This window comes from Coffea eugenioides, chromosome 6 (assembly GCF_003713205.1).
Source record: "Coffea eugenioides isolate CCC68of chromosome 6, Ceug_1.0, whole genome shotgun sequence".
Taxonomy (NCBI): Eukaryota; Viridiplantae; Streptophyta; class Magnoliopsida; order Gentianales; family Rubiaceae; genus Coffea; species Coffea eugenioides.
Window position 1 is genome coordinate 19567141 of NC_040040.1, and position 16539 is coordinate 19583679.

Sequence of the window (16539 nt, forward strand, 5' to 3'; positions counted from 1 at the left end):
AAATACGATTACTAATTGCTAACAATTATGTAATCAAAACTAAAGCCTTATTTGATATAGGGACAGACCAGAGCTATATTTCTGAAAATCTCATTCCAATCCAATTTTTAGAAAACCTTAAAGAAACCAACAATCCCAAACTTGATATCAGATTTTAATTTCCAAATATCCAAAACCAATTCTTAGATACCTTCTTTTTTACCAAGTATCTGACCGACAATATCATAATAGGGACATCCTTTCTCAATCAATTAATCCCTTTCCAAATCATTTATAAAAGGATAATAGCCCAACTTCTTAATCCTAAATCCTTTAAACTAACGAATTCTTTTTGCAAAAACATGGCAGATGAAGGAAGCTCATCGCCATACAATCCAGGAAAGAAACAGACAAACAACTATCTCTTTGATGGATACTCTAGTTGGGTACAAACCTCCGTCGGAGAAATATCCAACAATCAAACTAATGAAAGCCAAACATCATCAAATTGGAATCAAGACAATGAAGGCCAAACATCAAATTGGGATTGGATTCCTGCTCAATCAACTTCAAATTGGATACCTGATGAAACAATTTCAAACCAATTTCAACCAATTGATGAAAATTCAATGATAAACTGGATTCAGGTAACTGAAGAGGATGAAAATCCATTTCTAATTCTTGAATATCCGACTACTCAATCATTCTAGATCAAACTCAGAGACGATGCTTTTTCACGCCTCTGGATGGAATATCACTATATTGAAAACAAGCGTAAAGAATCCAGAATCAGAAACTTTGATACCATATATTTCAACCGAAAAATTGGAGAAAGAATTTCATGCTACAATATACACAGATATAACCATATCGGGGTAACAGACTCAAACTACTCTATACAAACCCTGAAAGAACAATACTTCATGCAAAGAATAAATATTAAAAGAATGGCTCTCAATAAGTATCTACTTGAGAAACAAGGAGTCAATACATGGCACTACAAGAGATGGATCAAAGAAGCATTAGAAGAATTATCAGCAACAATTTGCTAAAAATACTTCTAAGAACAGTCAAGCTGGCTCAATCGGAACAAGAAAATCAGAAAAAATTATTCTCATTGTAGCACCGGAAGTCGCTGTAGTAGTCCAACAAGTTACTGTGCAAATATGGCAGCAAAAAGACAAACTGTGCACTATAACGCGCATTGTAGTGGGTACTGTAGCAACACGAAAAATTACTATAAATACCCCTCAATCCCAACACCATTCTACACACACCATTTCTCTAACTTGAAGAATTCTCTCCTCATTCTCTCTACAAACTAATTTTTAATTTTTAGTTTTTAGAATTCAAACAAGGAAGCAAGCCTCGTTCAAGTTTCAAACTATGTAAGTTTTCTTATATTCTCTTATTCAATCTTATTCTGTTGAATGGTCGGCTAAGCTGCCTATATTTATATTCATTTACTTATTCTTGTTTTATTTATTCTATTTATACTAACCATCCATAGCCGGTTATACTGCCTAAATTAACAATCTAACTGGTGGCAGTCCGACTGCGACCCACTTCTTAACTCTTATGCTTTCTATTTAATTTAATTTATTTATTTTCCTAGTTTAAGGGGTTAACCCCTCATATATATGTATATATTGTATGTATGTATGTATCTATATATATGTATATACATACATACATCAAATTTACCATTATATATATATGCATATATATAGATACATGTATATATGTACATACATATATACTTGTATCTATATAGATATATGTATATATGTATGCATGTATATATATATATGTATGTATGTCTGTGTACGTATATATATGCATGTGTACATATGTATGGTGTATGTATATGTATATATATGTATGTATGTATGTGTACATGTATACATATGTGTATATATTATGTATGTATGTATGTGTACATGTGTCTGTGTATATATATGTATATATATATGTATGTATGTTTGTGTATGTATATTTATATATGTATATATGTGTGCATGTATACATATGTGTGTGTATATATATATGTATGCGTGTGTCTGTATTGTATCTATGTATGTATTGCACGATACTTTATTTCTTGCATAGTTGCTTGATTTGTAAGTTTGGTAAATTGATAACTTGGCCATAGAATGGTTATCTGCACGGTTCTCAACCACTTTAAGAGAAAATCATGAATTATCCCTATCTTTTGGAGGAAAATAAGCAGAAAGGCTTTTCTTTAAAAGCAATACATAATGGTAAATGGTAAATTTGATTTCTATTTAGTCTTAAGAAATGGCTCCATATAAATTAGGTATTTATGGGGATGAAGTGATATATGTGAAATTTTTTTTATTATAGATAGTTAAATGTTTTTTAGAGTATTTTTGGAGGTATTTTTTAGAATGTATTTTGGGCATTTTTAGAATTTAAAATTTTTAGGGTATTTTTTGAAAATAAAAAATAACACCCATCACCATAGCCTCCCTTCTCCTCTCTCTCTTTCTCCCCTTTCTTCCTCCGTCCTCTCTCTTTCTTCCTTCCCCATTTTTCTCTTCCTCCCTTTTCTTCCTTCCCTCTACTAGAACCCCCTCACCCTCTCCTTCCTTTTCCAATCGCAACCAAAGGGTCCAACTACAACTCTCTAGTCGCGATTGGAAAGGGGAGGGGATGGGGAGGAAGGTTTTTGCACCCGGTGGGAGGGAAGGAAGAGGGAGGAGGAGAAAGAAGGATGAAAGAGGAGAAATAAGAAGAGGGAAGAGAGAGAAGGAGGGAGGGAATGATGGTGGTGGTGGGTAGTAGTGGATGAAATAAGAAAGCGGGTATAATTTATTTATTTATTTATTTTTTTAGATGTATTTGAGATTTGTGTGTATGTGTTATTTTTAGAGGGTCGCTATAGACTCCAAAACAAAAACAGTTTTTGAAATATATATACACACACAGTGCGGGTTGTATTATTATTAGTAGCCAACATTATCCATCTCACTTTCCAGTTTAAAAAAGAATCATGGTGACTATTTCCTTCATTGTGTCGTGTAATCCAGAGCAGGCGACGAACAATAGCTATCAATTAATTTGTCAGTTCCTACTCAGAAATGCAACTACTTTCCATAAAGTCAATATTTTCTCATTTAAAAATCTTGCAATAAATGGTAACATGAGCCTTTGCTCAAGTTTGTATAACTTGTTTTTTATATCAATAATATTTTTAACGTTTCCGTAAAAAAAAAATGATGGTAACAGCATAATTATTGGTTTCTGAATATAACCTCTAAACTTGAATAAATTAGTCAAGCCAGGATTTTGGCATAAAACTTTCAAACACATGGTGAGTGAGTAAGCATCTATCCATCATCTAATGGTTCTTGGCCATTTATAGACGCTTCCAAATTGAGTTATCAATGCCTTGTGACAACTTCAATCCCGAGCATGGAATCTAATTCAGAGAGAAAAAAATATAGCCTTTTCTTTGGTCAATTTATAGCCTCAGATAGATCCAGCTTGAATCATGGTTTTCTCCAAATTTCAAACTTCAATAGAAACCACAGCCAAAACCAAAGCCTGTCTCCTATAATTCCCTTGCAAACCTCAAAAGAAAATCCCGGTGCTTCAAAACTTTTGAACAGTTTTCGACCACAACAATCTTTCCTGGGGAATTCTGCAACAGAGATGTATGCAAGTTCATCAAAATCAGTAAACCTGTTGCAATCGCCAATGGAAAATGTTACAGGTTCAAAAGATCTGGGCAATTCTCTCCCTGGACAGTACTCTTTACTACAGAATCCAGCAAAACAGCTGTATGCGGGTTCTAACGTAGTAAACCAAATGCAAACGCCGGCAGAAAATCTTGGGTGTTCGCAACTTTTGAACAATTTTGCTCCTAAACAGGGGTACAATGGTTCAGACAGTGCAAACCATTTTTCTTCCCCTAGCCAACTTTTGTCAAACAAGGTAACTGAAAATCTTTCGGCTCCCAACGTTCCAAAAGAGTTACAATCTGAACAACTTCTAAAAAGGCCAATTGAGAACCCCAAAGAAGATGACCCTCCAAGTCAAACAACATCACAAGCTATCGATGAAATTTTCCCAGCAAAAGATGACTATTCACTGGCATTTGTGTTCCAAGAAGGGATGAAGCACTGTACCAGGGATGTCAACGAAAGGGAACAAACCACCAGGAACCTCTCCAAGGAAGAAAATTTCACTGGTGGTCTACTGATGGTAGAACCACCCTCAGAAGCAACCAATCAAAGGGACAAGGGTTCCCTGAAGATCATAGACTTGTTGAAACAGAATCTGCCCAACTGTCCAAGTCAAAGGAGAAAAGAAGTTGACGGCCAACCCACAAGAAAACTTCAAGTTGCAAGTCCAGGCACCCCTGGATACAAAGAAAATAATAAGGCAACACCTAGTCTTCTTGCCACCGCATTAGTCAGCAGGACTGATGAAAATTGCTCGGAGAGATCGAATACTCCCCCACCAAGTTTGGTTTCTCCACCAAGTGTAACTAGGTTAGTCCTAAAGAAATTAATATAATCAGAATCTTTGCTATATATAGGAATTATCTAGTGAACTAATGTTAATCAAATGATAATTGTAGGGGAACTGGAGGTCCTATAAGGTCGCGAGCGAGAACATTCCCGGTGAAGCTTTATGGGGAGACTTCTCATGGGAGCTCAAGCAACAGGCGCTTCAATTGGAACATGTTTGCATCTCTTCTTTTAAATCCGTTTTACATTGAGAATCTGCAGTCTTGTTTTCCTAGAGAGTATTCTATTTATCAATCAATTCATTTTTTCTTCATTTTTTGGTGACGGTTCAAAAATTGTAACCTTTCAGGAGGTATGGAGGCATATCTAGTGCCACCCCTCTTTATCATAGGGCTTCTAGGTTATCTTCCTTTTTCTCCCCTCACATACGATTACATACAGACACACACTAAACAAACAGTTTCTCTCCCTTAATACATGTCTAAATGCCTAATTGCATTTAATTTTCATTGAATCTCATACAACAACTGATTTTCAGGCTCTCAAGAAGCAGTTCTGCACTTGGCTCCAGTAGTAACTGGCAAACCATTCCATCAGGATACAATCCGGAGTCTGAAAGCCAAAAATGGCAAAATCTATCGGGGAGCAGTAATGTGGAAGGTACAACTTATTAATTCCTCATAGTTAACTAATTCTGCTAGTCCTTTTCTTTTTACTTGTATTAGGCAACGTAGGTTAAATCTCAGTGGAAATTCTTTTGAAGGGAACACGGTAAACTCTAAGCTGATCGATGCACCTGCGACTTTTGATGGTGGGGAATGCCAGAAGACTAAGCAAGTTGATCATCACGCAATGGAAAACCAGGGAACCAAAATAGATACAAGTAATGCTGCAAGTCTGGAGTTAGGAGAGAAGGAATTCAAAACTATGGTCAACTGGCCGGAGCATCATTTGATGGGAACAGATCGATTTGGATTTGACGTCTGATATGCTTGGCAAAAATGGTCTTTGTTCCTTGTTTTTGTAACATGGTTCATGTTTTTATCGCCTACAATCCCCTTCTTCCCTTTCCTGCTTTTCGTTCCCCGCCCCCAGCTAAAGTACTCAGGTCATAAAGAAAAAGAATGTCATGATGTTAGTCTTTGATTGTCGACTATATAAGAAAGATATCAGATGATCTTTATAATATGATTACATGTAAAATTGTTGTTGGCGAGAATGTGGTGGTGTTGGCTGCTCATTTCAATTTGTGCTTCCCTTCCTACGTCCATGATCATGTCAGCTCCCTCCTCAAAGCACCAAGTTAATTTCAAAAGCATAGCATTTTGCTCCAAACTGATGAAAAGTAAATGTTGAAGAAAATTAATTAACACATAAATTTACTTGCGGCATGAGTTCTAGGGAACTGAATATATTCATTGACCATACTAAGTAATGCATTAATAATCTCAAAAAAGTGGTGTGATGTTATGTATAATTTTTTTTTTGTTTGACTGAGCATTTAGCGTAGTTATGAGTTATTAGCAATTTAAGATTTATCATAAATATTTAGAGAAACAATCTCTGCTTTGCACCATAAGAAGATAATCAAAGTTTTCTGATATTCGAAGTGGAAAATGTTTTGTAGACCTATGAAAATTTACATCCAATCATTAAATAATTACATACCGTGTTTATGATGACGGAAATATATATTTGATTTAAACTTGGGAAAGAGTTACATTCGTATAACTAGTCAAACAAGTTCTTTACTCCTGATGGCTGATTAGGCATCATTAAGTACGAAATCTGAAATTCTTTAAAATCTATTCAGCAAATAATCAAACATTTTCTATCACTTGATCCTGCACCAGAAGGGGAGATTAAATGCTAAATCACTGGTCTGTTCAGATTTTGCCAGATTTGTATCAAAAGCTATTAGTTAGGGGAACTTTAGAGATCAACATTATTGGAGAAGAATACTTATTTGTTTACTTTCTCCCAGCCTTCATAAGCATATCTTCGTTTTCTGAGTCCAGAAGTGGTTTAATATGTATTTCCTAGTTTTTATGAAAGTTATGGATGTTATATAATGGAGTTTAAGGGCCAAGCCGGGGTGAGTTTTCAAGTCAAGCTCAGAAACGCTGCATGAGAATCCTGGGTGGCAAGAAAATCAGGGAAGTTTGATTAATTTGAGATATATTGATTGCAAAAATGTTCAAGCCAAATATTGGTGCCAAGAAGCTTTATAAACTGAAGAAAATACACGTCTACTTTTTAGCTTTCTCAATCTTATGATTTGTCGAAGCTAAGGAATTTTAATTAGAGTAACACTCTGATTTGGATTCATGAATTACAGTGTCAAAAAAGCATACATATTATGGGACGTAATACACACCAAGTACCTCTAAATTGATATATTTTTAACATAAACTCCTGTATATAGATATTCTTTTTGGGGCTACCCTAAATTGTTTTTTTTTTGGGACTATGGTGACGTAGTGGGTACTGTTGACCTAAAATGAGATATTTACAGTACCAAATGCAAATAGGTACAAAGAAATTTATGTATAGATTTAGATAGATGTAGAATTTTAGCACTCCTACAAAAAAATCTATGAAGCTACGTTCTCTTTGAAAGCAAAACAAAAAAAAAAAAAAGGTGGGGGAGGGGATGGAGTTTTATGAGAGTCCGATAATAAAAAGAGAAAATTGGAAACGAGAAAATAGGCAAGTGTAAATGTTTACTAAAAACAAACAAAAAACCGGTAAAAAGAAAAAGATTGGGAATAAAGGTTGTAAAGAGTTGAGAAACAGTAAATCACACAAGTACATGTCACTTTTGGGAAAACAAACTAAAAACCAGTAACAGTTCACAAGAAACTGAAGCATTAGAACAAGCTAGTCTTGCAAATTGACAACAATTTTTTGGTTAAATCTAAAAAATGAAATTTCAGGAGGAACATATATTTGTCTATATCAAAGAGATGAAATCAAAAATTGTTTCAACTAATTCTTTAAGATTTCAATTTTTTTTTTTGACAAAATCCGTTTCAAATGGTTTATGATGGGTACTTAGATAACAAGTGGCTTATTTAGTTTTAATAGTTTGTAAATACTTTGGGCACTTTGATTAAATCGTGGTTAAATCAGTTTCTCAATTCTCAGCACATTTTGGGCACTTTGATTATAAAGGTGTCTCTTATTTTATTTGATTCATTCCAATGTTTACCGTTTGTTACAGGTCCAAACTTTCTGCACATTTGCCTACACCAGGTTTAGTGCTTTCCAACATCCTTGAGGTATATTGATAAGAATTTTTCGTACTTAGAGTTAAAATGATCTCATTTCTAATTGATTGCTTTGAAAAAATTTTACAATGAAAACGTTATGGATAAATTCTAATCTGCTAATGCAAAATGTGTGACGACATTCAAGTTTTACCATTTTGATTCCTTTGAAGAGATTTTCTTGATTTACAAATATTATTGACATCTCTCTTTTAAAGATTTTTTTCCCTTTTTTTTCTAACGGGGAAACTAATCGAGTGCATAGGGGCTAAATTACTGGATTTTACTACATGCTCAAGTCATTTGCATAATATTTTTCAAATTTTTATAATTTATAAAATAGAAAGTTTATCGCTATTACTGAATTGTGAAAACTTTACTATCTTTTTTTTTTTTTTTCAAGAAAATTATCACAAGGCAGGCAGTTCACAGAATGATCCAGAATTAGCCAACCTCTTAGGTTAACCTACTTTCCTCCACCTGAGGGAAGGCATGCCTAACCTGTCTATGCGAATTTCCCCTTGTGTCTGTCTTGGAATTGCGTTGAAGTCATCATAAATGGTGATATTCCGGTTATGGCTGGACGTCATAAAACTTTACTATCATACATAATTATTTATTTCTTATTTAAGTCCATGAAACCTAGAAAACTAATGCAGTTCTTAATAATTTATTTTCACATTGATATATATCTAATTTATGTCACGTGAATACAGTTGAGCTTAATTAATTTCTTTGTAGACTATTTTGACATGTCTTTACTGGTTATAATCTTTCAAAATCATTACCTGTCATTGTAATTCATATTGTTCACCAAGAATCAGTGCTTCTTATCAATGGCTTTATCACAAAAAATAAATTAATTACTTTTTATTCAGTAACACGACTTTGTAATTTTCCTACAAACATACCATAAATTAGTCTACAGACTAGTAACTAGTAAAGCCTAGATTCTGTATCAATACTATGAATAGTTCCAGCATCTTAAATCCAAAAAATCCTACATTCATTAATGGTAACGACTTATGCTATTATTTTGATATTTTGAACCATGCTGCCCAAATGAATTAGAGTCATGGCTTCAAGTTCAACTGCTATTGGGAGCCCTTCGGCTAATCAATCTGTTGATCAATCTGCTGCTGAGAATTCAGGGAAGAATATTGCCCCAGAATTTGCATCAACTCAGGGAGAAAGTTCAGAACCATCATTGGTCAGGGGATCTGCTTCAGCTTATAGTGGAGTGAATAAGTTAGTGCTATTTAATCTTTCGTTCTAGCTGCTAATTCATAACAGTAGTTATGGATATAGCATGAATTTGAAGACAATATCAACACTTCTAAGTCCAAAATGCAGGGTCAAAGACAGTGATCATCTGTATACCTCATTTGGCGCCTATGTCAAAACGAGAGGTCGCTCAGGTAACGTTTGAGAGCTTGTGACTAATCAGCAATTACACGAAGATTATATTAGAGGGTTTTTAAATATGTTAGTTGTCATTGTCAAGAAATCCTATATACTAACTTTTTCACCCCATCTTCTTGTCTATCTTTTTGCAGTATATTTGGGTGAGTGAAAGCAACTTATAGTCTCCAATTGCTAAGGGAGTAATTAAATTTTATTCTTCCTTTTTCCTTAGGCGCGCACACACATTTTATTGGCCTGTTTTAACATTACTAGTTGCTCATACTGGCTAGAATTTATCTTGAGCAGGTAGATATGCTGATGAAGAGGAGGCTGCAAGGGTTCATGACATTGTCACTCTAAAGTGCTCCGGAGCAAGAGCAAAATTGAATTTCCCGGTATATTTATTTTCTCAATTGTTTCTGCATGAGTTTAATGTTTGGCTGCAAAATCTTGGAATTAGGTCTTTCCTTCAAATATTGAGGTATATACGAAGATTATCTGACCATTAGCTATATATTGAAGTATATTAGTCCTCCCTAGCTCCTTTAGGTAGATTGGAGAAACGTAAAGATGCATGATAGACTGATCTGTTGCATGAGAAGACTGAAAATTTCCTCGTTTAGAGCATCAATAAGTGCATATTCCGGAGTCTCATCCTTTCTTTTTCAATTCGTTGATGCATCTATTATAAAGCATGATGAAGTGATAGTAGTGAGAGCTAGCTTTAATTTCTGAAATGTGAACGGATGAAATTGTAGGCAAGTCATTACCGGGATATAATGAGAGTGACGAGGGACATGGATGATGAGGAGTTGCTGGCTCATGTTAGAAAGTGAGTATACCTTCCATAAGGCATAGCTTGATTTTATTAGTTTATATTTTCGTTTTGTTTTCTCGATTGCTCGCGGTTGGAACTAGTGTGAATACTCTTGGACTGAAGTTTATACATAAAACTCTGCTTGTTATCCTACAGAATAACTCAATTATGTGCCAATTTTTCTAGTACTCCGATTTTACTTTCTTCCAAAAAGACCCTAAAAAACAAAAAAAAAACAAATACAAATAAATGGAGATTCATTTCCAGGAACCCTCTAAAAGTTATCCATAAAAAATAGTGTTTTGAGTTTTTTGGCTTTAGGTTACACCTTGCATATTAGATAGACAGCCTAAGATCGATGTCATAATAATATTCATTCTTTTTGATGATATTTAACTGTCAAGTTCATCCAAAACAAGCCTAGCCTACAGAACCAAAAAGTTCGTGCTGCTGCCCTTTTCTACTCAATTGTGTGCTGGCTTGGAAAAATCTTCACAATACAATTTGTGATTCGTGACATTGTAATTTTTTTTTTTCATTTACTTCCAGGTCTGGCAGCCGATTTGCAAGTGCAGGCTCCAAATATCGCGGAGTCACTAGGTCCTTTTTCATTCTGAAAATCTCCTCTCTTTTTTTATTCTCCCCTGTAATAGACACGATGTTTTTGTTAGTATAATTTTTAGTATATACATCAACAAATTACTGTATATGTCTTGCTCTCGTTTTCGCTGGAATTCATATATAATCAATAGCTATTCAATGACAGGCACTTTCAAACCGGCAGGTGGTTCGCTCACAAGGCAAGCAAGAAACGTGGACAATATGTCAGGACTTTTGGTAAAGTTCAATTAATTTCCAAGTATTCTGAAAAATTAAACCCCCCTAATTTAGTTATTTACAATTAGCTTAAATGTCAATGCCATATATTTAGTTGGTCAAATTATAGATGATTGTAAAGGTGTTTGGAGATTGGTGTTGCGTGGCATCATACTCCACGCTAAGTTGATTATAGAAGTCTTTCTTAATCTGGTTCCGTGTCGGTTGTCCGAGTCTCAATCAAAGTTGAAATTTGATTTCGTAGCTTAGGCAGTTTAGTTGCTTTATTCAAGTTTCTTGACCGAATACTAGTTGGTTTTGTCTCTTTAGTCAATCGAGACTTCGAGAGTCTGTAGATTTTACTATTGTTGCTGCCTTGTTTCTTTAAAGAGGAATAGCTCGTAAAAAACTTGGTTCAAGAGTTTAGTGAGGAAATAGTGGCGCGAATCAGAACAAGACAAGAGTGAGTTTTCAGTTGATAAAATTATTAAATATTTTGTTAGTGAGTTTATTCTTCTCCTTCTTCCTTTTACATATTTTTTTCGCTGTACGTGTAGTTTTCTTCTTTGTGCATGCTTAAAATTTGAAGCCATAAAAATTGCAGCCATGTATCATATTCGTTATCTGCCACTGACAGGCTCTGAGGAAGAAGCTGCAATGGCTTATGACATTGGGACAATCAAAGAGAAAGGCTGGAATGCACAAACAAACTTCAGCCTAGCTCTGTATGATGTCGCCGGAATTTGGACAGGAACCACAAACCCACCAATCACTGAAGAAGCTGCCAAGTACCTTCAGCAGGCAACAATGTGCAGGTCTTCGGGAGAAGCTCAAGGCCACAGTTCATCTGGATACCATTCCTTGCTGCACCAGGTTCAGATACCCTTCTTCAGATACTCGCAGACTCTGATGCACCTCCTATCTGCACATCCGAATTCGCAAGCTTACAATGTGGTTGATTCCAGTGCACAAAACATGTTTTCGCATTCCAGCTCCGGCCCCTTCAAGCCTTATGTCAAAAACTAACTTAAGCTAGGGTTAATAGCACAACACATAAGCTGATCCTGATATGATTCAGATTGGTCAAGATGTAGTGCTTTAAGATTTGGAGTGGTTAACTCCATTGTTTTCTTTTGTCTTTTTGGGGATAGCACTTTTGAAGTTTATGCACATTGGCTGCTCTAAACTTTAGACGTTTATTTAGTAGCAAACAATGTGCAAACTTCTATTTCTGCTATGGTTTAACTTTTCTTTTGTTCCTTAACTTATGAAGCTGCATAATTTGGTGTAAATATTTATGTTACTTTCCTTACCTAAGTGGCTCTGGTACCTTATGGTTAATTCTACACGTACATGCATTCAAGCTGCTGGAACCATCTTAAAGTTGGGATTTCTTCCCGACGATTGGTGCTTAAGATAGTACCAAAACTTCACTCCCTCTTCAACGTATGTACAAGACTCACGAAATAACATTTGAATTACATTTTGTACATCAAATTTACAACATGTGCATGACTTTGTACCATCTATCTATATGTATAAGCTAGTTAAAACTATACGAGACAACTTTGGGAGAATTCTTTATACGAGACAACTTTGGGAGAATTCTTAGTAACAAACCGTAATGAGGCCCCAGTCCACAATAACATATAATTAGAGCTCAGGACTAGGATGGTTTTACACCCAATTAATTGCACATCCTTGTTTCCACTATAGAATAATATGAACGTTTAGTACTCAAATTTTTAATCTTTGCCACGATGAATTAGATGATAATGGATGATAAATTCTTGCACATAAATTACAGACCTAAGTAGTATGCTAATGCTAGATAACAGGAGATGGTGATGTCTTTCTAGACAATGAATGATCAGACTATATACCCAATTGCGCAATTTCTACCGAAGTAAAACACTTTTCTGTTACCAATTAGATGTAGGAAACCAAGTGCATGCCTTTTACTATTTAAGATCACAAACAAAACGTTCAAGTGCGAAATATTATAACCTAACTTTGACAATGGCGGAAAGCTGTTATAGTTCTTGTTAAAAACTAATTGCTGCCACTCTAGTACCCTACTCTTATTTTCAAGGGATAATACTAGAAACCTCCCCTGAGGTTTCTCATAATAGCACTTAGAACCCTTGAAATTTTAAAAATATTACTTACTTCTTTTGGTAATTGCAAAATGATTTTTTAACCCTCACTTTATACATAACACAACTGTCAAATAAATGGAGCTCAAAAAATTAAAGAAAAAGAAACCAAAGTCACTTTTTTCTCTTCCCTCTTTCTCCAACATTCTACTTTTTCCATTTTTTTGGATGACTATGAAATTTTTTATTTTTTATTATAAATTATTGTATATTGAATTTGTTTATTTTTTTTCTATAGTGATTGTAGTAGAGTGCAATACGATTCTTTGGTTATTTTGATTTAATTATTATAAAGATTTAGTAAAACTTAAAGGTCTGGGTCATGGGTTGCGAAGAGATTAAAAAATAGGGTTCATAGAAAATTGATTTTGATCACATAAAGTTGAATTGGTGCTAATACATTTCTTTATATGTATCTTTTTTATTTTTCAAATTTATATTTTTAGGACTTATGACTCTGTGATGTGGTTGTAGTACTTAAGATTGTTTTTTAGGTGGTGATTTTTAATAGAGCAAATAAAGTGGTTTAAGAGTATTTTGTTCAACAAAAAGAGCAAAAGGCAGGTAGTTTAGGGCTTTTACAGATTTTGTCATACAAAAAATAAAAGTAAAGTAGGTAAGTGATATTTTTAAAATTTCAAGAATATTAAGTGATATTGAAAGAAACCTCAAGAGAGGTTTCTAATATTATCCCTATTTACAAGCGAAACTAGGATTTGAACTTTGTGGGGAAAGGGGCAAAATTGATATGTACGAGAATTGGTTAAAGTCTAACAAAAATCACAATCACTTATTAAAGATTTTAGCAAAAAGCAAAGCGTATAATGGATAAGGTTACAAATTCTCAAAAAGTTAACCAACTATAGCATAATATTCAATATAAAAAATTTATATCTAACAGAGTAGGTTTTAAGTTCATTATAATTTATTAAATCTCGGCAATCTAAATTGTGCATGTTGTTGTTCCCTAGAGTCAAAAACATCAATCATATAATCTGTATTAAAACTTGTAGCGATATCCTTTTCTTTATCAAGAATCTTAAAAGAAAGACATCTCCTAATTTGTTTTACTGTGGAGTCTTAATGAGTTTCATTGTACACAAACACACGGCATAGACATGGAGCCATCTATCAATGAGAGGATAGTTTACCAACTTTCTTCTCTTTGACAAATCATTGTATTTGGTCCTGGGCACTACATTGTACTACCATTATATTCATATCATCTTGTCTATCTAATATATAAAGGAGAGTAATACTGCGTAGTGTCATTAATTTTTTGAAATTTCTAATCTAAGGGCAAATTGGTTCCAATAAATTCTATAAAAAAAATCCCCACAACCAGTAAATAATTATTCCGTTGAGATCTAATTACAACTTCCTCACATAACTCCTTCAGATCACCACTTTTTTCTCTACCATGATTTTAAATACAATAATTTCCTTTAAAGTAGTAACTATAGATTTTTCAAATAAATACATATATGTCTACCATGTTGTGTAACTTAATGATTTCCTTAAAATAAGCACACATGTAGGGTGTGCTAAAAGCTCTAATACTATACATAAAAGGGGGAGGGATCTTTTGGTGTAAATTATAAGTTGTCACTTTATGATCTTTCTAAATTAACCTTCATATGTAGCTATCCACTACTTTATCTTCTTCTACCTCTTTCTTCATAATTATCCACTGCCAAATAATAGCACATTTGCAAATCTTATTTTTGTGAATGTAAATTTTCTAGTATGCATTAAAAAAAATTATAAAACCAACTCTTATAAAAATTGATTTCAACAAATATCATTGCAAAAAATTTTAAATATTTTTTTATAGTTGCACATACATCTAGTGTGCCTTGAACACTAGTAATTTATAATTTGGACCTGGCCACTATTATTGTATTACCATTTTATGCATGTCACCAGGTTTGGGGGGATTTTATCAAAAAAAAAAAAAAAGTGGGTACGAGGGAACTAAAACCATAGAAATTTCCTAATTCTAAATGCTAATTACATCAAAAGAATCTTATAATTTTCTTTTCTGGATTAGCTGGGCAACACAACCCCCCCCCCCTCCCCCCAAAAAGAGAAAGTTCCGCAGATGCACCTATTCATACCGAAATGTCTTCTACATATCACTTCGGTCTTCAAGCTCGGGTGGCAAGAAATTGTAGGAAGTTTGATTAATTTCAGATTTATTGATTACAAAAAGTCCATGCCGAATTTTGGTGCCAAGAAGCTTTAGCAACAAAAGATAATCTCCCTTTTGGCCCTCGAAATCTTATGAGTTGTTGGAGCTTTTAAGGAATTTTAGGAGTAAGAGATCTGATTTGGATTCATGAAGTACTGTATCAAAAAGCACCCTTTTATGGGATGTAAGACCCATTACGTACCTAGGTATTGTTAACAGAAACTCCTGTATTTAGTATTCTTTTTCTGAAGCTACCCTTTAAATTGATGTTTTTTGGGACTATGATGGCGTAGGCGTAATGTTGACCTAAAATGACACATTTACATTGCAAAATCCAAATAGGGTATAAAAAAAGTTTATTTGTAGGTTTAGATAGGTAGATTATTCCAAGAAAAGTTTGGGGAAATCTATCCACCTTTTTAAAGCAAAAGAAAGGATGGAGTGCCTGAAGTTTTTTAGGATCACATAATAAATAAATAAAAAGAAACAGAAAAAAACACAGGTAAATGTAAACTTTTACGAAGGACAAACAAAAAACCAGCAAAAAGAATTTTGGAAAAGGGCGTAAAAATTGGAAACAGAAAATCACACAAGTAAATGTCAGGTTTGGATATACAAACAAAAAACCAGTAGCAGGAAGTGAACAAAAGGTTATAAACATCAAAATCATGCTCACACATGCTATCAAAATCCCTTAAGTTTCATCTATTTTCTATACCACACAAATGTCAGCATATTTACTTTTTCTGCTTCTAAGTAAAGTAATTAATTCTTTTCCAAATAAGCTAACTGTCATTATTTACATTTAATGCGATGCTATTGAATTTATAACAAACTATAGATATTGACAATTTACAAACACTCCTTGAAGTTATTAGCTTAAATCTTTCAGGAGTTTTTAGTTTAAAGGAGGAAGATAGACAACTTATTGCACAGTATTAACTGTTGCAAAATCTAAGGTATGATAGATTTTCTATTTTTTTATTTCAAGCATTAATACTTCAAAAATTGCGAGTGTTCAGTCTAAAATTTTTTGCAGGTTTACTTACCTTCGATGGCCTATTAATTATTTTGGAATCATGATTGAATTAGTTTCTTATCATATCTTGGGAACTTTCATTATAGAGGCATCTCCAATTTCATTTGATTCATTTCATTGTTTATCTTGTTTTACAGGTCCAAACTTTTCTGCAAATTTGCCTACGTCTGGTTTATCTCTCTAACACCCTAGGAGTATATTGGTAAGAAAATTTTGTAATTTAGAGGCAAAATATCTCATTTGTAATTGATTATTTTGAAAAAAAAAATTTGAAAGAAAAAGGTTTTGGATCTAGATATTCCAACCCAGTGATGTAAACTTTGTGAGACATTCGAGTTTTACTATCTTGATTCCTTTGAAGAAAGTTTTGTT

The 16539-nt window shown here is 33.8% G+C and overlaps 1 protein-coding gene across 1 annotated transcript; it reads left to right on the top strand.

Annotated features, from left to right (window-relative positions):
• Positions 1-8819: 8819 nt before the first annotated feature.
• On the top strand, positions 8820-11807 carry LOC113773781 (AP2-like ethylene-responsive transcription factor PLT1). The gene is made up of 6 exons (XM_027318393.1): positions 8820-8992; positions 9098-9162; positions 9455-9543; positions 9907-9980; positions 10750-10802; positions 11419-11807. Exons 1-6 carry the CDS (start codon positions 8820-8822, stop codon positions 11805-11807), a joined length of 843 nt encoding a protein of 280 aa, XP_027174194.1.
• The last annotated feature ends 4732 nt before the right edge of the window (positions 11808-16539 follow it).

Coding starts and splice junctions, on each gene's coding strand:
- LOC113773781 (XM_027318393.1), top strand. CDS start 8,820: ATGGCTTCAAGTTCAACTGCTATTGGGAGCCCTTCGGCTAATCAATCT. Junction 8,993..9,097: donor GCTTATAGTGGAGTGAATAA/GTTAGTGCTATT, acceptor TCCAAAATGCAG/GGTCAAAGACAGTGATCATC. Junction 9,163..9,454: donor CAAAACGAGAGGTCGCTCAG/GTAACGTTTGAG, acceptor TATCTTGAGCAG/GTAGATATGCTGATGAAGAG.